At 39.7% G+C, this 24,492-nt stretch overlaps 1 protein-coding gene across 3 annotated transcripts in view; it reads right to left on the reverse strand.

Moving 5' to 3' along the window:
• Positions 1 to 24,492, reverse strand: part of ift80 (intraflagellar transport 80 homolog (Chlamydomonas)) — a 166,881-nt gene that overhangs the window by 32,495 nt on the left and 109,894 nt on the right. For all 3 annotated transcript variants that reach the window (XM_052017971.1, XM_052017969.1, XM_052017970.1), the window contains exons 13-14: positions 21,455 to 21,519; positions 2,581 to 2,716 (exon numbers count right to left, since the gene is read on the reverse strand). In XM_052017971.1, the coding sequence (XP_051873931.1) occupies positions 2,581 to 2,716; positions 21,455 to 21,519 (201 nt within the window). The remainder of the gene's footprint in view (positions 1 to 2,580; positions 2,717 to 21,454; positions 21,520 to 24,492) is intronic.

A 24,492-nucleotide genomic window follows, 5' to 3' on the forward strand; every position in this document is an offset into this window, starting at 1 on the left:
CATCCACAAACTTACTAACCATGCCAACCACATTCTCATCCAAATGATTAATACAGATGACAAACAACAGTGGACCCAGCACCGATCCCTGCGGCACAGGCTTCCAATTTGAAAAATTGGAATTCTTCCAGATAAAAACATGAGTTTTTATTTTTAGTTTAACATGCTTGATAATAACACGTTTACTTACCATGTGTAAAGTGATATCTCTGAGGTCAACTTTTATATCACATTGAAGATAAAAGAAAACTTATGGCCATTCCATCACTCTGAGAGCCCAGGTGTTCAGAAATAAAATCCATGAAAATGAAAATTCTATTCTGCTGTACTCTGACATGAAATGAGATGTGTGTTAGCAATGCCCAGAAGAGAACGTGGGCAAGAGTTCTCTTCAAATTGGGAATTTGCTTCATAAAACCTCTGTGCTGGCCCACAAATAGACCCCAGATGAGGGGAGGCCATGTAGAAGGGTAAGAATTTAGGTTGGAAGTGACATGCAGTGCAGAGTCAGGAGGAAAACTTTCATTTCCCTTAATCTTATGTACTGATAACAGGAAACTGCTCTGGATGGCTTATAATAAAAAGTTATTTTTGTGATAAAGCTGAGGGTTTATTTTAATTCTCCTCACATCTCTCCAAACAAATACCATGAAGAGAAAGGATGTAGTTAAAATGGCAGGGAACATGCATTTCTTTCTCACTATTTTAATTTGGAGGCAGAAAGACCTCCTCTACCAAGTCAGCTGGACTTTCAATTAGTAAGCAAAAAGGACTTGAATTATGCCATTTACAGCAGTTTTGTTAGTTTACTGAGAACCAGTTATTTTTCAGATCCTTCATTGTCCAGAAGCAGCAGAAGTATTCCTTCAGATCCCACCCATAAAAAGATTACCTTTTAATTAAACTTTGTCCCCCTCCTGTGTGGTATACACTTATGTTGACAACTGTGCCCCTGGCTCCTGCTGTTCGATTTTAACAGGCAGTCAGTCATTTCCCAGCAACTTACCTTTTGCTTGTTCACTTGTTCACATCTGAGAGCTAATGGCCAAAATTTCTAAAATAAAGCAGTACTGTGCAAACACTGAGTCCTGAACCTCCTCACAGCTGGTTGCTGCTGTCTTCCCACTGCACTCCGACAGCACAGCACAGCACAGCACAGCACAGCACAGCACAGCACAAACTTCCTTCTGTTCTCCAGCAGGAACATTGGAAGATCTGCCCACTGAACCTAGGGCTGGTCAGATCTGGCACATAGTCAGATAACTTATCTTTTCTTGAATTGATTGAAATGTATTGCTTTAAGTGTTTTCAAATATATATCTTTTACAGGAAACAAAAAATTAGGAGCAGGAGCAGGTCACCAGGTGCTTCAAGTTTGCCCCACCATTTAATATAATCATGGCAATCTATGTGGGCCTCAACTTCTCTTCTGTACCACTTCTCCATACCCCTCTAATTCCTCAATCTATTAAATATTATCTACCTCCACTTTAAAAATGTCTAATGATCCAGCTTTCACCTTGTCTTTGAATAATGTTGAAGATTTGTGAATATTAAACTTTCAAGCAGTCTGACAGCTGATTCCATTAAAGGAGATGCCTTAACAGGCTGTCAAAGAACTTCTACACGATTTAAGCTTCGAAGGTCCTGCATTGATCAGTCAGAGCCGGCATCAACTATCATGGTGTAGCTGGTAGACAAAGTTGTAAAGGAACAGAAGGCATCAACTTGGCACATTAAGTCTATGCCCAGTCTTTGTAGTGCAGTCTAGTCAGTCCCATTCCATCCCGATAGCCCCTTAAGGTTGTTTCCCTCAAATGACTATCCAATTTCCTTTAGAAATTACTGTTCATCATTAAGTGAATTCCAGGTCATTACCACCCCCTGTGTGAAAATATTCTTCCTCATGTTCTCCCTATATCTCTTGCCCAAAATTCTAGATCTGTGTTCCCTAGACATTATACAACATATGTGAAGAACATTTCTTACCTTATCTAAAAACATAATCTTGTACAACTATATCAAATTTCTCTCCGTTGCCCCAAGGAGAACAAACCCAACTTCTCCAAAATCCCTCATCCCCAGAAACATTCTCACACGTCTCCTCTGCACTTTCTCAAGTACTTTCATTTACTTGTTTGGCAACCAGATCCACTAACTTGGTAAGTAATGAAACTCTGGATTGATATCAAATCCCATATTTTACCTATTTGGTGGGAATTATTTCAGCATTTTAATATTTTACTGGTAATTCCTGGAGGCTGTGTTCATAAGAATGATTGATCCTTTTGATTAAATTTGTTTGAAACAATAATTTATTGCCTCAGTGGCATGAACCGATAAGATCATAAAAAAGGTTCAGCAACAAGTCAATGGTCAACATTGCTTAATTATGTATTGGTGTCCAATTTTGGCACAAAAGTAACTTTTTTGGGAATTTCATTGATCCTAATAATACACTTACAAACTGGCCTATAAACTAACAACCATGGAACTTTTATTTCAAGATGCCGAAACAGAGAAATGATTATATAAACCCCTTTTTCACTAAGTGTAATTGTTAACAATTTCAGCACCTACCTATTTTAATGATTTTTTGTTCTTTCCCAAATCTACGCACTGATGTGATATACAGATCACGATTTTTGTCTATGATGGCAATTTTTCTTTCATTGGGTGATCCAGATTGATCTAGTGCAACCTCCATTACTTCTATCTGCAACATTCAGCAAAAGAAACCAACTGTTAATCATTTGCAAGATAAGATAGTTGGTCATCAACACCTACAACTTTATGAATGCTTTGGAATTTGTGAGCAGTTGCTTTATTCTGTTAACTTGAAAATTGTACAATAATTGAAATTGAACACATATCCACAATGTCTCTGATTTCACAATAGATACAATAGGTGATAATAGATACAATATTCTGCAGCATACAAAATCATCAAAGTTGTTTGTCAGTTTTAACACTGTAGAGTATTGCCTCCAATGTGTCTGTATAGTCAGATATGCTTTCATATGGATGAGATGGCAAACCAAGGGGATTTATGTAGGTTCAAGTTAATACTAAAACCTCATCACCTTTTCAGAGAATAGCAGTGTCCCAGCAAAATGTTCCCTCAAGCACTACTGCAAAAAGAAATTAGCTGTTTCATCACCTCACTGCTATTTGGTGGATCTTAATGAATACAAAATATGTGCCTACATGACAACAAATAGCTGAATAGTTATTCCTGAAGGGTCTTAGGGAGACACAGCATAGAAACATGTCTTTCACCCCACCCCACCAAGTTTGCACTGACTAAAAACCACTCATTTAAACTAATCCGGCATTAATCCCATTTTCTGGAATTCAGAATCCCACTGGTTAGGAATATTTCTGAACATCTTGATCCTTAGAAACATGACATATACTTTTCAATTGCAATTTAAGCAGTGATTACTAAAGATTAAATTATTCTTTGAAATTCTGTGAAAAAGAATTGTAGGTATTATTTCAACCATTTGCTTCAACGTTTATTTTATGACTCTGCAGGTTCAATTCCATTACAGATTTTAAAAATATCTGCAAACTAAATGCATGGGATTAAATCATTTAAAAGACATTTCATATACAACATAGATATTATTACACTACAATTTAAATCTTAATTTAACTGGCTAACTGATATGTGCACAATTGCAAAAATTGTTAATGCCTCCTTGGGTAAAATACAAGTTTATACAGATGGATAAAGTGTGTGTAGACAGACAAGTGTTCGTGTAAAAATTAACTCCATAAATAGGACAACAGAAAACCACATACAGACAAAATATAAAAGTGGAAAAAGCTGGCAACACTTGTAGGTCAGGCAGCATCCACTGAGTTAATACTTCATACTGCTGACTTTTCATCAGAACCAAAAAAGTTAGAGATAAAGTGTATCTTAAGGAGAGAGAGTGAATTGAGCAATAAGAAAAAGAAGCCTAATCAAGGTGTGTAATATAGTGAAAGGCAGGAGAGGGTAAGAGGAATAAATATAGTCATTAGTGTTAAATGTATGTGAAAACATTGGCCCTCAGTTGCCCTTGCCTCCCAAACATTCTGCACCACTGAAGTCAGGAATTCAGTGTTAGCAAGTAAAGAGGAATCTTGCCCTCCAAAGGGATAATGATGCAAGACAACATGGAGGTGAGAATGGGGCAAATATAAAAACAAAACATGAGTTTAGAGAAACATTGGAATAAGTTGAAAGAAGAGGTGGATTTTCTTAAGCTTGTATTGAGCCTCAATGCAACAGGTTAGGAGGCTGAGGATGGTTTGATCTGTGTAGAATGTAAAATATTCTGATGTATAGAGATGGAGAGAGACTGGATGTGGGGGAAGAAAGCATCTTTATCATATGAAAAATGTTCTAAGGAGCAAGAACAGGTTGAAAAGATAGGTCTGCCTGGCCAGTCCTCCCTGTAAATCTTCTAAAGGAGGCAGAAACAAAATTTCTTGGCAACTCTGAGGCTGGATGGCATGATGGAAAGATCTCCAGAAGAGAAGGCATCTGCGACAGTCTGGATCTCCGTACTTTCAATCTCAAATACTTGTTGTTAGGCGACCATCATATTCACATTATTGTGCTGCCTTGCTATTATTCTTTATGTCATTTAATCTTTTCTGCCTTCTGCCTAACATAGATATTCCCATTTGTTCTTTGCTGCAGTATCAACATTTCTTTTCTCCCTCCAGCTCTGACAAAAGGTCAACATACTGCATGACCTGAATATTTCCAGTATATCTTACTTTATTTCAGATTGTCTTGATCCATTATAGAACCATAGAACAATACAGCACAATACAGGCCCTTCGGCCCACCATGTTGTGCTGACCTTTAAACCACACCTAAGACTACCTAACCCCTTCCTCCCACATCTCCCTCTATTTTAAATTCCTCCATATGCTTATCTAACAATCTCTTGAACTTGACCAACGTATCTGCCTCCACCACTACCCCAGGCAGCGCATTCCACGCAGCGACCACTCTCTGGGTGAAAAACCTCCCCTCTGATATCTCCCCTGAACTTCCCACCCATTACTTTAAAGCCGTGCCCTCTTGTATTGAGCATTGGTGCCCTGGGAAAGAGGCACTGGCTATCTACTCTATCTATTCCTCTTAATATTTTGTATACCTCTATCATGTCTCCCCTTATCCTCCTTCTCTCCCAAGAGTAAAGCCCTAGATCCCTTAGTCTCTCCTCATAATGCATACTCTCCAATCCAGGCAGCATCCTGGTAAATCTCCTCTGCACCCTTTCCAATGCTTCCACATCCTTCCTATAATGAGGCAACCAGAACTGGACACAATACTCTAAATGTGGTCTAACCAGAGTTTTGTAGAGCTGCATCATTACCTCGCAGCTCTTAAACTCGATCCCACAACTTATGAAAGAAAATATCCCATAAACTTTCTTAACTACCCTATCCACCTGTGAGGCAACTTCCAGTGATCGGTGGATATGAACCCCCAGATCCCTCCGCTCCTCCACACTACGCAGAATCCTGCCATTAACCTTGTACTCCGCCTTGGAGTTTGTCCTTCCAAAGTGTACCACCTTACACTTCACTGGATTGAACTCCATCTGCCACTTCTCAGCCCAGCTCTGCATCCTATCAATATCCCTCTGTAAGCTTCGACAGCCCTCCACACTATCCACAACACCGACCTTTGTGTCATCTGCAAACTTGCTAACCCACCTTTCTACCCCCTCATCCAAGTCATTAATAAATATCACAAAAAGTAGAGGTCCCAGAACCGATCCCTGTGGGACACCACTAGTCACAGCCCTCCAATCCGAATGCACTCCCTCCACCACAACCCTCTGCTTTCTACAGGCAAGCCAATTCTGAATCCACACGGCCAAGCCTCCCTGGATCCCATGCCCTCTGACCTTCTGAAGAAGCCTACCATGTGGAACCTTGTCAAATGCCTTACTAAAATCCATGTAGACCACATCTACTACACTATCCTCATCAATCTTCCTGGTCACCTCCTCAAAGAACCCTATCAGGCTTGTGAGACATGATCTTCCCTTCACAAAGCCATGCTGGCTGTCCCTCATCAGTCTATGATTCTCTAAATGATCATAGATCCTATCCCTTAGAATCCTTTCCAACAGCTTGCCCACCACAGATGTAAGGCTCACTGGTCTGTAATTACCTGGACTATCCCTACCACCTTTTTTGAATATAAGGACAACATTTGCCACCCTCCAATCCTCCGGTACCATTCCCGTGGACAACGAGGACTCAAAGATCCTAGCCAACAGTTCAGCAATCTCCTCCCTCACCTCGTGGAGCAGCCTGGGGAATATTCTGTCAGGCTCCGGGGACTTATCTGTCCTAATATTTTCTAACAGCTCCAACACATCCTCTCTTGATATCTACATGCTCTAGAACATTAACCTTACCAACACTGTCCTCAGCGTCATCAAGGCCCCTCTCTTTGGTGAATACTGAAGAGAAGTATTCATTGAGAACCTCACCCACTTCCACAGCTTCCAGGCACATCTTCCCACCTTTGTCTCTAATTGGTCCTACCTTTACTCTCGTCATCCTTCTGCTCTTCACATACGTGAAAAAAGCCTTGGGATTCTCCTTAACCCTACTCGCCAAAGCCTTTTCATGTCCCCTTCTTGCTTTCCTCAGCCCCTTCTTAAGTTCCTTCCTTGCTACTCTATATTCCTCATGAGTCCTATCTGATCCTTGCTGCTTACACCTTATGTATGCTGCCTTCTTCTTCCTAACTAGTTGTTCCACCTCTCTTGTCACCCATGGTTCCTTCACCCTGCCATTCTTTCTCTGCCTCACCAGGACAAATTTATCCCTAACATCCTGCAAGAGATCCTTGAACAACAACCACATCTCCGTAGCACATTTCCCTTCAAAAATGTCATCCCAATTTACACTCTCTAGCCTTATAGCCTCATAATTTGCCCTTCCTCAATTAAATATCTTCCCATCCTTTTTGCTCCTATCCTTGTCCATGACAATGCTAAAAGTTAGGTAGTGGTGGTCACTGTCCCCCAAATGCTCACCCACCGAGAGATCTGTAACCTGACCTGGTTCATTATCTAATACTAGATCTAATATGGCATTCCCTCTAGTCGGCCTGTCAACATACTCTGACAGGAATCCGTCCTGGACACACTTAACAAACTATGCCCCATCTAAACCTTTGGAACTAAGCAGATGCCACTCAATATTTGGGAAGTTGAAGTCTCCCATGATAACAACCCTGTTATTCTTGCACCTTTCCAGAATCTGCCTCCCAATCTGCTCCTCAGTACCCCTGCTGTTACCGGGGGGCCTACAGAATACTCCCAGTAGAGTAACTGCTCCTTTCTTGTTCCTAACTTCCACCCATACTGACTCTAGAGAGGATCCTTCTACATTATCCACCCTTTCTGCAGCTGTAATAGTATCCCTGATCAGTAACACCACCCCTCCTCCTCTTCTCCCCCCCTCCCCATCCCTTTTAAGACACTGAAATCCAGGAATATTCAATATCCATTCCTGCCCTGGTGACAGCCAAGTCTCTGCAAGAGCCACAATATCATAGTCCCATGTACTTATCCAAGATCTCAGTTCATCACACTTATTCCTGATACTTCTTGCATTTAAATTAATGCACTTTAGCCCATCTACCTTTCTACTTTTATACCCTGTACTCTGCTTCTCCTTCCTGAAAGCCTCTCTACATGTTAGATCTGACTTTTCCACATCCACTTCTTCCTCTGACCTACCCCTTTGGTTCCCATCCCCCTCGCAAACTAGTTTAAACCCTCCCGAACCACCCTAGCAAACCTGCCTGCAAGGATATAGACCCCCCTCGGGTTCAGGTGTAACCCATCCTCTCTGTACAGGTTCCACCTTCCCCAGAAGAGATCACAATCACACAAAAATCTATAACCTTCCCTCCTGCACCAACTCCTCAGCCACGCATTCATCTGCCATCTCCTCCTATTCCTACCTTCACTATCACGTGGCACTGGCAGCAATCCTGAGATTGCTACCCTTGAGGTCCTTTTCTTCAGCCTTCTGCCTACCTCCCTAAACTCACTTTTCAGGACCTCATCCCTCTTCCTACCTATGTCATTGGTACCAACATGTACCACGACTTCTGGCTGTTCTCCCTCCCGCTCAAGAATACTGTGGACCCGATCAGAGACATCCCGGACCCTGGCACCTGGGAGGCAACATACCATCCGGGATTCATGCTCACTTCCACAGAACGTCCTATCTGTTTCCCTTACCATATTTAACTTTTGTACAGAATAAAAGACTCCAGGTGAATTTGAAGGCAGTGAATCAATCAAGTAATTCTGGTGTTGCACAAATGAACATCAATGATACAACGACATTGATTACCAGTCCATTTGCTTTCCCCAGTACTCTTGTTAATGAGTTTAATAGAATTATCCTAAATCGAACCTTAGCCTGGAAATTGCCATCATGCCAAATTGCAATGGTATAAAATAATATCTAAGTGCACAATATAGTGGAGGCTAACTACTCATTCCATGTCAGAAATTTGCCCACTACTATATTAAATCTCCATTCAGGCACCCAGGTCATGAAACTGGCATGAAAAGTGCTTTTTTGAGACTTTCTACCAAATGTTACAATCATTGCTGATGTTTGTGCATTTGTTGACATGTGCTTTACTCTGATATTTAAACACTAATAATACACTAGCAAGGCATCATGTTGCACTTACCTCTGATAAGTGCAACATGATGCCTTGCACAACAGAACAGCACAAACCCACTGAAACCCCATGAAAATCCACGAAATCTCATGAACCCAGATTTACAATATTGGGATTATTGTTTAGGTTTATTAAGATCACAACAAAGTAAGGAAGAAATTAGCTTTCTGTTGAATGTATGATACAAACGAGTACTGAATTCTGCATCCAAAATTCAAAGCAACATTCATATGAATACTAGCTAATACATTCAATAGGACATAAATTTTTGGCCCCAATGCATTTAAAAAGCAGAGACTTGGAAAAGAGCTGGTGAGAAGAGCAGAAATTTTCTTCTATTTTTATTTAACCAGTAGAGTGCAGCAGATAAACATAGACCAGCACAGCACTGGACAGGCCATTCGGCCCACAATGTTGTGCCGATCTTGATACCAATTTATACTAAATATCCTCCTCCTGTTTATCATCCATATCCCTCCATTCCTTTCATATTCATGTGTCTATTTAAAAGCCTCTTAAACTCCATCAAACTGCGTGATTCCACTACTACCCCTGGTAACCCATTCCAGGCACCTACCGCTCTCCGCGTAAAAAACTTGCCCCTCACGTCACCTTTAAACTTCACCCCTCTAACCTTTAAAGCATGTCCTCTGGTGTTTGATATTTCTACCCTTGGGAATAGATTCTGTCTGCCCTATCTATGCCTCTCATAATTTTTAAAACCTCTATCAGGTCTCCCCTCACCTTCTGATGCTCTAAGGAGAACAACCCAAGTTTGTACAACTTGTCCTTATAGCTCATTCCCTCTAATCCAGGCGGCATCCTGGTAAACCTCTACTGCACCTTTTCCACAGTCTCCACATCCTTCCTATAATGGGGCGACCAGAACTGTGTACAATACTCCAAGTGTGGTCTGACTAAAGTTTTATAAAGCTACAGCATGACTTCCTTCCTCTTATACTCAATACCCCTACCAATGAAGGCAAGCATTCCATAAGCCTTCTTTACCACTTTATCCACTTGCATAGTCACTTTCAGTGAACTATGGACCTGGACCCCAAGATCCCTCTGTACCTCATGCTATTAAGGGGCCTACCATTAACTGCATACTGTTTCCTTTCATTTGACCTCCCAAAGTGCAACACCTTACACTTGCCTGGATTAAACTCCATCTGCCACTTCTCTGCCCATGTCTGTAACTGATCTATATCCCACTGTATTCTTTGATAGTCCTTTACACTGTCCACAACTCCACCAATCTTGGTATCATCTGCAAACTTGCTAATCCACTCATCCATCATCCATATTTTCATCCAAATCATTGATATGTATCACAAACAACAGAGGTCCCAGCACTGATCCATGTGGAACACCACTGGTCACGGACCTCTAGTCAGAATAACAGCTGTCAACCCCTACCCTCTGTCTTCTATGGGCAAGACAGTGCTGTATCCAAATTTGCAATTTACCCTGGATCCCATGCACCTTTATCTTCTGAATCAGCCTACCATGAGGGACTTTGTCAAATGCCTTACTAAAGTCCATGTAGATAACGTCCACTGCCTTACCCTCATGAAGCACCTTTGTCACCTCCTCAAAAAACTCAATCAAGTTTGTAAGATATGATCTACCCCACACAAAGCCATGCTGACTGTCCCTAGGCAGGCCATGCCTTTCCAAATGTGCATAAATCCTATCCCTCAGTATCCTCTCCAATAGCTTCCCTACCACTGATGTGAGGCTCACTGGCCTATAATTTCCTAGATTATCCCTATTTCCCTTCTTGAACAAAGGCACAACAGTTGCTGCTCTTCAGTCCTCTGGGACATCGCCTGTTGCTAGTGAGGACACAAAGATCCTGTTAAAGCCTCAGTAATCTCCTTGCTTGCTTCTTTCAATATTCTGGGATATATGCCATCAGGCCCTGGGGACTTATCCACCTTAATGCTTCTCAGAAGACCCAGCACTACCTCCTCCTTAATCTCAAGATGTCCCAGCACATTAGCGTGCCCCACTCTGTTTTCACTATCTTCCAATTTTATCTCAATAAATACTGATGCAAAGTACTCATTTAGTACCTCAGCCACTTGCTCTGACTCCAAGCTCGAATTTCCTCCTTCATCCTTGAGTGGTTCTATCCTCTCCTTAGTTATCCTCTTTTTCTTAGTATATATATTAAGTATAAAATGCCTTGGGATTTATCCTTGACCCTGCTCGCCAAGGACATTTCATGCGCTTTCAAAGTGCTCAAGCAGGCCTTCCTAATCACCTGCTTGAGGACTTTCCTGCTAGCTTTATATTCCACAAGGTCCCAGTCTGAATTTAGCTTCCTAAACCTTACATATGCTTGCTTTTTTTCCCTGACTGAGTTTAGAACCTCTCAGGTCATCCAAGGCTCCCTTACCTTACCATCCTTGTCCTTTCTCCTTCCCCGAACATGCCGATCCTGAACTCTGATCAGCTGGTCTTTAAACAACTGCCACACGTCACACGTGGACTTGTACGACAGCAGCTGCTCCCAGTCAATGCCCTTTAGTTCCTGTCTTATCCTGTCGTAATTTGCCCTCCCCCAATTTAGTACCTTCCTGCAAGATCCAATTTTATCCTACTCATAGCTATCTTAAAACATACTGAGCTGTAGTTACTATTCCCAAAATGTTTGCCCACTATCAGGTCTGTCACTTGGTCTCGCTCATTTACCAAAACTAGGTCCAGTATGTTCCCTCCTCTAGTTGCCTCTCCACATACTGTTTCAAGAACCCCTCTTGGATGCACTGAAGAAATCCTGCCCCATTTAAGTTTCTTGTATTAAGGAAATTCCAATCAATACTGGGAAAGTTGAAGTTCTCCACTATGACAACCCTATTGTTTCCGCACCCTTCCATAATCTATCTACATATCTGTTCCTCCACCTCTTGGTGGCTATTGGGAGGGCTATAGTATAATCCCATCAGCATAATTGGACATGTCCTATTTCTGAGCTTCACCCAAGTTGCCTCTGTGGATGAGCCCTCCAGTATGTCCTCCGAGTACAGCTGTGACATTCTCCCTTATCAGTAGTGCAACCCCTCCACTTCTTTTACCCCCTTCTCGATCATGTCTAAAACAACAAAACCCAGGAATGTTGAGCAGCCAGTCTTGTTCCTCACGCACCCAAGGCTCTGTGATGACAACAATATCATAATTCCATGTACTGATCCAGGTTCTACATTCATCCTCCTTACCCCTAGTGTTGAAATAAACACATTTTAGCCCATCAGACCCACCATGTTTATTAGCCTGTCCCTTGCTGTCCTTCCTTTCAATCTTTCTTGTCCTCAGACCTACCACTTGTTGCCCTGCTGCTGTGGTTCCCATCCCCCTGCCACTCTAGTTTAAACCTTCCTGAGTAGCACTAGCAAACCACCTGGCGAGGATATTGGTTCCCCTCCAGTTCACAGGCAAACTGTCTTATTTGTATATGTCCCTTAAGTTATCTTCTCTTCAAAATATCAAGTTACTTGCTCATAAATTAAATAACATACCATTATAAAAATTTTAGCTTGATACTAAAAATGTAAAAAATAGTTGTCATTGTCAATCTTCATGCTAGCTAGCCTCAAAGGTCAGAAAAACTGGCCTTTGGATTTGATTTTCAGCCAGAGGCAAACCTTTCCAATGTTGATATTATCTCCAAAATGGATTAGAAAGAATCATGGCTAACTTTTAACGTTTTCCTATCTATTTTTTGTCCTTTTGTTTAAATAGTGAGAGCTGATGACAAGCAGAAGCTGTCAACAGAGGTCACAGAGTTCAAGTTTGAGGCAACTGAACCATTAACTCAGACTGGTTTACAAAGGTGTCATTTTAAACTTAAATTTCTGAATTCAGCTCAAGCTGATTGCGTTGTATTATTATGACAATCTCCCTGGTAATGTTATCACTAACCACTGTTTAAATTTTTTAAAAATTCTGTAGAATAAAAATAATTTATTTTTTGGAGCTCTATTATTTTATATAAAATCTAGGCCGACATGACAGCGATGAAGAAATGTACCACTTTCAGAGGGATAATAAACAGAGGCCCTATCTGTCCTCTCAGCTGGATGTAAAAAATCCTATGATCTATTTCTAAGAAAAACAGGGAATTATCCTTGGTGCCTTTGCCAATATCTCCATCAATCAATATGACTGTAAACAGGTTTCTGGTCATTATTCCATTGTGTGCAAATTGATTGCTGCAATTCCTGCATTATGAAGATGACTACACTTCAAAAACATGTCATTATCTGTAAAAAAAAAGCTTTGGGATGTCCTAGTTTGGTATAAGCAACTCTATTTCATTACATGAACTCCTGTGTGAGAATCATGTTACATTCTCAAAGAATCTCAAAAGGCACCATGTACTATTTATAAATGTGATAGTTTTAGATTGCTGTGTTTCTTTCTTGGATTTTGATTCTTGTTTGTATGTTCTGTGATAATTTCTTGTCACGGCTGATATTTACCCCACTCTTTGAGCTGCAATGGTGGAAACTGGATCCATCTGATATTAATGTCTGTAAAATATTCCTCCACTACATAAACACTGGCAATATTTTGTAAAAGGCAAGGACAATCATTTCCCTTTTATTAATCATTGGTTTTGAAATGATGGAACTAAGTCCATGACTTCAGTCCATTTCCGGTTATGATGTAGTCAATGGAACACTTCTCATTAAAAATTCCAATTCTTCACAATGATTTGCTTTCTGTTCAAATTGCATCTCAAAGTGAGCTGAAAAAAATACAGCTATTTATTTCAGACAATGAGGAAAACTGCAAAATTGCAAGTGGAATCTCTGAATGTCCATTCACTTCCAGATTTGCTGACATGAGGCTCTTGTTATATAAATGAGAAAATACAAATGCTTGATACATTGTTTAAAATATTTAAAGTTGGCATTTATCCCAGAAAACTGCTTGTTTCTAATAACTGTAAAGATAATGCAGTGTGATAGATAGAGATCAGAGGACAGCTTCATTCTCCATAGTCCATGGTAGTAATCTGTACAAGTTGGGATTTGGAAGGTGTATTCAAAATTTCAAAGCAATGATGAGACAAGCAAATGAACTGAGGGATTTTCATAAACAGGCAAGGGATCAAATCTATGCACATTAATCAGCTAAACTGAATTGTTACAGAGAAGAAAAAGTCACTGAATAATTATAATGAGACTTAAGTCCTACTCCAGTGATTTAAGTACTCAAATTGATAAATCATGGTAAATTCAGGTCAGTGCCACAGCCTAAAAATGCTGTTACTATAGTGGTGTACCAAGAAAGGGTTGCATGTTTGGGAGTGCCATCTTTCGGATAAGACATTAATTCATAAACTCTGCACCTCTTTCAAACATATTATAAATCCCAAGGCACTCTCTGAATGATGATTGGAAGGTTCTTATTGCATCATGGCCAATATTAATTTTCCAACTCCCACTAATAAACAGGTCTTTATCAACCTGCTGTTTACAGCCCTTCACTGCGTGCCAACTTCCTATTGCATTTCCTATATTACAACTGTGGCCTCTATATTACAACAGTGGCCTCTACATTGGCCACAAAGTATCTTGGAATATCACAGGACATGAAAGATACTATGTAAATGCAAGTCTCTTTTTCTCATTCTGAGGCTGTGGCACTGATCTGAATTTACCATGACATCAATTTAAGCACTTCACTGTCAGGGCTTCTGTAGAATAGTACAAACAATTCACCAAATCCTTCTGATAGTATGTGCTGGCGACTTACATCACAAATATGTGAGAACTGAGATAAATGACAATCTTAGTTGTGTTCTGTAAGACAGAGCTGAGGAGCAAAGAGATCTCGTATATTTAGTCCATTTATGTCAGCAACAATTCCTATATCTACTGACTTCCACATGACTATTCCACTGGCTATCTCCCATCACTTTGGTACTGAATCAACTTTCTAAACTTGAAACATTTAAATATTAGATTTGTGAAAAAAATGAAAGCAAAATCACCATTGTTGGGAAAAAGCTGGAATCTATTTGGTAAGCTTCATTTATAGAATGAAGTGGCACATGATACGTAGAAATATAAATGATCTTAAATTTGTACATGAAACTTTGTAGTTTTGTAAATACATCTTAAAAACACATACTGAACCATGCATAATTTCAATAAGAATGTAAAAACTTTTACTTAAATTGCTAAAGCATCAGTTAAAGCATTTAATGTGGAAGCTGTATGTAGGGCTCACTTACTCAATAAATTGAATTATGCTGACGCAAATGAAGAGTAGAATTGGGCCAAATTTGACTAAGGTCACTGTTTACCTTGTGAAAGAACTTAAGAAACAGGAGAAGGTGTAGGCCATTTAAGAGTTGTTACATTGACATTTCTGATAGTACCAGATTTTTAAATATCTGAACAATTATTATATTTATTGTTGTGGACACAGTACCTCAATTGGCAATTCTGCCAAAAGAAGACATATATAGACTGGATATTGGCTTAAAGCTTTATTTTGTTTACATGGTCTAAAAGCAAGTAATTCAGTACCTTACAGGTAATGGGGAGAAACAAAATTTTCAACAGTGGCTTCGAAGTGTAACTACTGGAGACTTAAGATAATGTAAGGAGATGCATGACAATAAATGACAAATTAAAGAGCAGCTTCTGCCCCACCCCTTTCAGGTCAGCAAAGGTGATGAGCATGACCACACTACCAAAAGATAGGACTGCCCAAACTGTATCTGAATCACACACCCACTAAATGTGGCAGCCCATATACCAAAGTCTAACCTGTACTTCTTGTGCAGTGAGTGGGATTTTGCTGGCCTCATCCATGTCCTGGATCCATATCATCACCCAAGCTCCATGTTAGCTTGCAGATGCATCAATGATTTGTGGCCCCCAATCACATTGAGACATGCATGCTGAGGCCATTCTGTGAAGTGGGGCAGGCCACAAGTGGCAACTAGGCCTAGGGAAGTGCCAGCTGCACCCCACTCATGAATTATTACCCTGATGGCCATCCAACAGCTTGTGCTATCAGAAATCCTTTTCGCCGTTTGCAAATGTCAGTGAACAGCAACATCACATAACAGTTGAAAAAAATTAAAAATTATTAAATTAGAATAATAAATTCAGTTAATGCAATTAGTTAACATAAATTAATACATTCCTATTAATTAAATGGAAGTTTAAAATAACTTACCTTTACTCGTCGACAGATGCACCAGCCATGGTGGTGAATTCAGGGAAAAAGAGTGCACATCTAACCTTCGACACGTTCTATGCTTCCACTCTGCAGTGTGCAGCCAGAGACACCTGGAACGTGCTGATGTGCACATTGCAGCTAGCCAGTAGTTCTATACTGACCTGTCAGCTGGCCCTCAGTGAACTGTGGTCCATCATCTTTAGCATATAGCCTCAGATCTAAAACTAATTAATAATGAACACACACACACCCAGACAGAAATAAATGCCATTGATTTTCCAAGGACATTATTTCATAAAAATTGAATTTTGTTACTTTAAACCAGTGGCCCCGATATTACTCTTACAAAGCATAACATCCCACTGTTATGTCTAAGTGCTATGTAGTTTCTGAGTGCTATGTAATGCCAAGCAGTTCTGCATAGTGTGAAAAAAGTACTTTATCATAATGGTTTTATGAATGAAGTGTGTGGGAAAAGTATTATCCAAGTGTAGTGCTCAGATGAAATATGCATGGTATGGAGAATATTTCATTTATTATAGCAAATATCACATGGCATTCCATGCGGTCAGTTATGTCTCATATTGGTTTAGTTTATTCATTACAAAATTGATGAGATTAGTTCTTTAGGTGGGAAACAAAGTACAAACTGTATGAATAGTTTTAATGAGGTCTGTGAATGAAGTATGACACTTCTTAAATATAGGCTCATGGGAAGAAAATAAACTTAAAAAGCAGGTATTGAATTAGCGAAAAATTTCTGTAAAACATAAATTAAGAAATCAACTGTTTATGGCGAAGTAAGGGAGAGAGTAAGAGAAGAAAGAATAGGTAGGGAATTGGATGAAGCCAATTAAATAAGATTAGTGTGATCTTGTGGAAATTAGGTTTAGGGTGAAATTAGTTTGGCATAATTTGAAAATTTGCCTATAGTGTGATATTAAATAACTTTGAGCATTACATTAAATAAACATGCCTGTTGCCTTCTTGCTTTGTCAATTCCAGCAACATAGTAAATGGTCCATCAATAATGTAAATACGCCTTCATGAACTAAGGAAGGTATTAGAGACAATTCAAAATTCACGTTACATAAACTAAACTGGGTCATTGAAGTATGGATCAAATGAAAACTGGTCTTATGAAACTGACCACCCCCTGATCAATTAATTAAAAAATAATTGAATAACTTGCTGTTGGATTTAATGGGAAATTAAGTACTATGTGGGAAAAGAAATATACATACTCATACCCACATTAAGATAACAGATGGAGACCTGAGGAAATTCCAATACTGGAAGTCTGACAAGCCTGAAATGACAATAGTCAAAGGCTTAAAGTGAAGGCACCAGAAGCCACAACTGTGATGGGATGGAACAGGAAAGGTTAAAGGGAATAACAGACTAGGCGGGCAGTGTGGTTGCACCAGGAGCCAGGGGTGTTGTGGGTTACAAGGCAGAGGGACATCAATGAGATCCAGCTGGAGGCAGAAGTCAGCAATCAAGTTAGCCGTACTGGGGAATCAACTTGTGGCTAAAGAGGTTGTAAGGGCCCTGGCAGTTATATAAATTTGTTTGTTGTTTTAAACATCACCTTTAAATTATGACAAGGTTATTCCAGATGCACCAAATGCCAGATGTCAGAAAGGGAACTAGTAACCTGTGTGCAGATGGCTGAACTAAAGCTGTAACCAAGGCTAAACACAATCATGGGATGCCTGTAAATAATATATTGAGTAGAGGAGTAAGAATGGAAATAGAAAGAACATTAAAAGGACAAGTCACACTGGTGGGGTAAATCTCTCACACCGAAAGCTATGGGAGGAGAGTTAGAAGAACAACAAATCAGGTATTTGCTTTGCAAATCAACCATGGCTGGACTATTATTGCAGTGTGACACATTTGAGGGCACAGCCTCAGAATAAAGGGATGTCCTTTTAGAAATGAGAAGAGGGTGGTGAGTCTGTGGAATTCGATGCCACCGAGGGCTCTGGAGGCCAAGTCACTGGGTGTATTTAAAGCAGAGATTGCTAGGTTCTTGATTGGCAAGAAGGCGGGAGAATGGTGTTGAGAAAAAAACAGCCATGATTGAATGGCGGAGCAGACTCAGTGGGCCGAATGGCCCAATTGTGCTTCCATATCTTATGGTCATTTACACAGATGAAACCTCTTGGCCCAGATTTTGCAGTTAGCAACAATCCATTCAGTACTCACAAACCACAAACCTTCCAAGAGTTTTTGCATAAGAACTTTATGATATTGCACAGGGCACTCTCCAGAAGATATAGGATCTGCACAGACAGACCATGCATCTGTATATCTCCTTTATTAATTAGATTATAGAATCTTCACTGAAGTAAATAGAATTTGAAACTACAGAAAGCAAAGTGAAGGATGAGATTAAATAAAATAGACAAGTAAGAAAAAAAAGCAATGAGGCCATTAAAAAAGGAAAATGGGAATCCATAATTTAGAAATGCTGACACAAAGCATATGACAAAAACATGGCCACAGGCAGTCAAATGTTGTAACAGGTGACTCATGCAAATATAATCACTACCCTATTTTACTTCCAACTCTTTTGGATGGGATTGAGAACAGGCCAAAATCCCCGTAAACTAATTCATACATCACTATCATTTAAGTTCTTTATTTCTTCTAATACTAATACAATTAACAAAATATTCTATCAGAGACAAGAAAAAGCAAACCATACGTATGGTTTGCTTTGGAATAAGCTTTCTGCAAGATAACAAAATATAAGTTTAATTGCATGTGCATTACTTGATGTAAATTTGCAGTTTCCGTAGTAGGCAGCTACTCCAATGACCTGCATGCCCTTCCTGCTGTAATATCTATTTCAAGGAGGAAGGAGTGCCCTCGGATTGAAAGGCAGTGACTAGTGGTGTCCCGCAGGGATCGGTTCTGGGACCTCTACTTTTTGTGATATTTATAGATGACTTAGATGAGGGGGTGGAGGGCTGGGTTAGTAAGTTTGCGGATGACACTAAGATAGGTGGTGTTGTGGATAGTGTGGAGGGCTGTCGGAGCTTACAGAGGGATATTGATAGGATGCAGAGCTGGGCTGACAAGTGGCAGATGGAGTTCAATCCGGAGAAGTGTGAGGTGGTACACTTTGGAAGGACAAACTCCAGGGCAGAGTACTGGGTAAATGGCAAGGTACTTGGCAGTGTGGAGGAGCAGAGGGATCTGGGGGTTCATATTCACAGTTCATTGAAAGTTGCCTCACAGGTGGAAAGAGCAGTTAAGAAGGCCAAAGGGATGTTGGCTTTCATAAGTCGCGGGATTGAGTTTAAGAGCCGTGAGGTGATGAGGCAGCTTTACAAAACTCTAGTTAGGCCACACTTAAGAGTACTGTGTTCAGTTCTGGTCGCCTCATTATAGGAAGGATGTGGAGGCGTTGGAGAGGGTGCAGAGGAGATTTACCAGGATGCTGCCTGGATTAGAGAGTATTGAATATGAGGAGAGGCGTAAGGTGCTAGGGCTTTATTCACTGGAAAGGAGGAGGATGAGAGGAGACATGATAGAGGTATATAAAATACTGAGAGGAATAGATAGAGTAGACAGTCAGCGCCTCCTTCCCAGGGCACCAATGCTCAAGATGAGAGGGCATGGCTTTAAGGTTATGGGTGGGAGGTTCAGAGGAGATGTCAGGGGGAGGTTTTTCACCCAGAGAGTGGTTGGTGCATGGAATGCACTGCCTGGGGTGGTGGTGGAGGCAGATACATTGAACAGGTTCAAGAGCTTGTTGGACAGGCATATGGAGGAGTGTGGGATGGGGGGATATGCGGGAGGAAGGGGTTAGGTAGTGTGAGGGTGGTTTGATGGACGGCACAACATGGTGGGCCGAAGGGCCTGTTTTGTGCTGTATGGTTCTATGGTTCTATGGTTCAATGGTACATTCTATATACTGCAATACTGATCCAGATGTTATGGTCAAGTGATAGTAATTGCCACTGACCTTAAAGAAAGCTATTCACAAAGATGAAATACCCTTTATGAAGGGTTTCCCCTTGCCTGATATTATTTAGATTCTGGTGTTAAGCAAAAAGGATATCTGGGGTTTTACAAAAGATACAAATTAGATCCAGCAATAGGTCACTGAGCCCCTCCAAGCTACTCTGCCACTTATTAAGATCATGGTTGATCTGACTGTAAATTCAGTTCAGCATTCTGTCTATTCATGGCAACATTTCACTCCTTTCTTATCAAATCTCCATCCACCTCTATCTTAAAGATATTCAAAGACTGCTTCCACTGCCCTTTAATGAGCAGCATTCCAAAGACTCAACCGTCTGAGAGAAAGTTTCACTTTATCTGTCTTAAATGGGTGACTACTAATGTCTAAACAGTTCAAGATTCTCCCACAAGAAGAAACATTTTTTCCATGTTCACCCTGACAAGACTCCTCATCTGTGATGTCAACAGAGTCTGAGCAGTGCATCACATTGAAACACTCTCTTAGACAGCACCCCAGAAAGTTAAATTGCTCTACTTTTTAATATTTATTATATTCATAGTTTATAGGATGTGAGTGTCCCTGCAGGGCCAGTGTTTATTGCCCATTCCAAACTGCTGCTGAGAAGGTAGCGGTAAGCAGTTCACCATCTTGAAATGCTACTGATTTTCTGGCAAAGAATTTCCACAACACTGTTAGAGAGGGAGTTCCAGAATTTAGAACCAGTGAAGGTGAAGAAACAGCAATATAATTTCAAGTCATAATGATGTGTGACTTAGATGGGAATTACAGTTTGTGATGTTCCCATCCACCTGCTACCCTTGTCCCTCTTGGAGGTTGTGAATCCAGGTTTGGGAACTACTGTCAAAACATCCCAGGCAAGTGGCAGCAATGCATTTTGTGCACCAGTGGTAGACCAGGCTGCTATGTCCTGGAAGATGCATTGATGGAGCTGTACTTGAAACATTTTACTGGGATTAAGGAAAACTGAAATATAGTAATTTTAATTATTTGAAAAAAATATTTTGAGATTACAATTTGCAGGGCATTAGACTTCAAACCTAACATTAGCTTTTCAGAACTAGACTAGCTCTGTAATCATGGCTTAGAATACTATCAAAAACACTAGTATGGTTCATTCAACAAAGTCAACCTTTTCTAGGATATATATAAATTGGCCAGAAAGATTTCCATTTGCAGGGCTTTCAAAGGTACTGTCTGTGAAAAAGGATATCACTTGCAAGAACTTGTTGATTTTTGCATTTAACTTTGCATTTGTGGACACGAAAAATTACTGTTAGTTTCACAGTATAAAAACAATAAATGCTAATAGTTTCACCATTATTATAATGACAAAAGCAGGGCCAGTTTTTTATTCTTCACTAACTTATTACCTCCTGTATAATTGGCCAACATATTTTGTTAAAATGCAGTATATCCTGTACAAAACCAGTTTTAATTGAAAAATCAGATGATGCATAGGGAGTAAAGTTCTTAAGTACCATTTCTTTTAAATCACAACCAAATACCTTGTGAACTAGAGGTTTTCCATCACCCAGAGGCTTTCCAGAAAGTGCATCAATAAGATAAATTACTGCAACAAGAGCACAAAAAGACACAAAAGAAGCAAGGCATTAGAAGATACACAATAGCTGATTTACTCTAGTTATGAATAGTTCTCAGAGTTCAAAATGCAAACTTGTTCTTTATCTGAAAAAATCAAAAACAAGTTAGTTGGCCTTATAAAATCCCAGACCCAAAGTTGGCATCAGTATGAAACTATTCCAACTGTAAAAATCCTACAAATATTTAAAAGGTTCTCAAATTTGTTCTGCAAACTCATTTTTCACCTTGTTTAATCCATTTACTTACAATGTAAGATTATATAGACATACAGTAAATTTATTTCAAGGTGCTGATGAAGTGGATAATATTAAGTATAATATTTTTTTTAAACCAGGGGCTACTTTTAACTTAGTTTGGTGGTTGGATATAGGGCAGTGGTGCTGTATTTTGCACCCAGTCCTGATCTATTTTGCAAAGCACTTTTATAAGGGTGATCCAGACATCTACCTGAATCAAATTGAGCTGAAGGCAATTCTGAGGTAATCGACCAGCAAACCTGCAGCCATGAAGTATGAAGGACCACAGAACAATGGACTATGAAATATCTTGTTTTCAGCTGTGTTCATGAGAAGCAGAAATAGGCCTGCAGCCCATCTGTTCTCTGCTGGCAGTTCAAATCAACCCCTCATCTATTTTCCCTAACCCAAAAGAGATTTTCATGAACCATTACCACAAGCACTAACAAGGGCATGCTATGACCACACTTGTTTCAGACAAAATCCTGAATAAACAGGTGCTCAATTTAACCCATAACGAATATGCACAAAATCAAAAGATACAAGACAGAGATGGATGAGGATGATCTTTGGTCTCCTTAATTCGAGTATCCATAAATGTATTAGCATAAATCCCAATGTTGTATCCACATGTTTATTAAAAAAAAACCTCCTGGGCTTTTTCCTCAATGATTCCTTGCTTTTCAAGTGTTGATTTTAACAAGAACTTCCTGACCTCAATCATACATCTGCCTTATATTAGTTAGAACTGGTTCCCATTTGTTCTACTTCCACAATATAGTTTAGAGTAATATCACAATCCAATCACTTCCCAATTACATCCTTCTGAGGTTCAAATGTTTCTCTTGTTATACCTCATGGCCTAGACGTTTGACACCACGGATCAACCTCATGATTTTTTTCCACTTTTATTATTAACTGAAGAAAATACACCTCATCACTTTCCTTCTGTTTTTTTTTGTTTCCAGGAATCAAATGTATGATTGCAGAAACTCAGGAGTGAAGCATAGTTTAATAACCCAAATTGTTTTGATCAAAAATGGAACTAAATAGAAAACATTTAACAACATAGTTCATGTTGAAATATGCTTATTGGAAAATGAAAATATAATTTAATAAAAAACTGGAAATTGAAATAACTGAGGATTTGAATATTACAAAAAATATAACAATTTTTTTAAATGGTATGCAACTTCACCCAGACTGAATTGAAAAGATTTATATCCTCTGATTGTAAAGTGAATGATGGAGTCCTGAATTAAAAATTAAGAGCAAGAGAGGTCAGAAGATTTTTTTTTACATAGCTGGTTAATGGAGCAGTTTGTTTGAGACAGTGGGTATTGCATCTTTTTAAGGGAATTCAGATAATTTATTGGTGCACAGGAAGATTCAAAGGAAGGGACAGATTGGAATTATGCACAGAGCTGACACAAACATTATGTGTTGAATGCCTTTTTTCCCATGCTGTAAAGTTCTATGGATTTTTTAGCTTTTAGGCATGTACACTAAAATAACAACCATATAGCCCGGGCCATCACTTCCATCTCCTCAGGAAATTGACTGAAACTCAGCCTAAGCACTCAACACAGCTGAGATTCTGCATACATTGTCTTGATTCTGTCTTTACAACTGCCTATAACCTTCTCTGTAATATTGCCCAGACCCTTCCTGCCTCAGCTAATCTCCTGCTTAAAAAGCCTCATTCATGCCTTTGTTACTTCTAGACTTTGTTACCTCTATTCTCCAGACCAGCTTCTCATCTTCTACCAACATAATTTACATGCATCCAAAGCTCTACTGCCTGTTTCTTAACCATCCCTGAGATTGTTCACCCAGTACATCTGAGCTTCCTGACCAATACTGGCTCCTATTCCGACAATACATTTTTTAATTCTCATGTTCTCCAACTGTACAATCTTTTTCAGTCCTGTAAGCCTTGTGGATCTCAATACTTTTCCATCTCCAGTAAATGATACGATAGGATTTATTGCAAGACCTGGAGTATGACCTAGAAAATTGTGCCTTTTGTGTTCTGGTCTCTTTATTGAAAAGTAGCATACAGTGGCATGCAAAAGTTTGGGCACCCCTGGTCAAAATTTCTCTTACTGTGAATAGCTAGGCGAGTAAAAGATGACCTGATTTCCAAAAGGCATAAAGTTAAAGGTGACACATTTCTTTAATATTTTAAGCAAGATTACTTTTTTATTTCCATCTTTTACAGTTTCAAAGTAACAAAAAAGGAAAAGGGAAACTTTTCTGCATCCTCACCACAAAATTCAGCATCAGAAGTTTGCAACGGAACATCTAAACAAGCCTGATGCATTTTGGAGACAAGTCCTGTGGACTGATGAAATTAAAATAGAACTTTTTGGCTGCAATGAGCAAAGGTATGTTTGGAGAAGAAAGGGTGCAGAATTTCAGGAAAGGAACACCTCTCCAGTTGTTAAGCACGGGGGTGGATCAATCATGCTTTGGGCTTGTGTTGCAGCCAGTGGCACGGGGAACTGGTAGAGGGAAGAATGAATTCAATTAAATACCAGCAAATTCTGGAAGCAAACATCACACCGTCTGTAAAAAAAGCTGAAGATGAAAAGAGGATGGCTTCTACAACAGGATAACGACCCTAAACACAACTCAAAATCCACAATGGACTACTCAAGAGGCACAAGCTGAAGGTTTTGCCATGGCCCTCACAGTCCCCCGAC

This window comes from Pristis pectinata, chromosome 6, assembly GCF_009764475.1.
Source record: "Pristis pectinata isolate sPriPec2 chromosome 6, sPriPec2.1.pri, whole genome shotgun sequence".
In the NCBI taxonomy this organism is placed as follows: Eukaryota; Metazoa; Chordata; class Chondrichthyes; order Rhinopristiformes; family Pristidae; genus Pristis; species Pristis pectinata.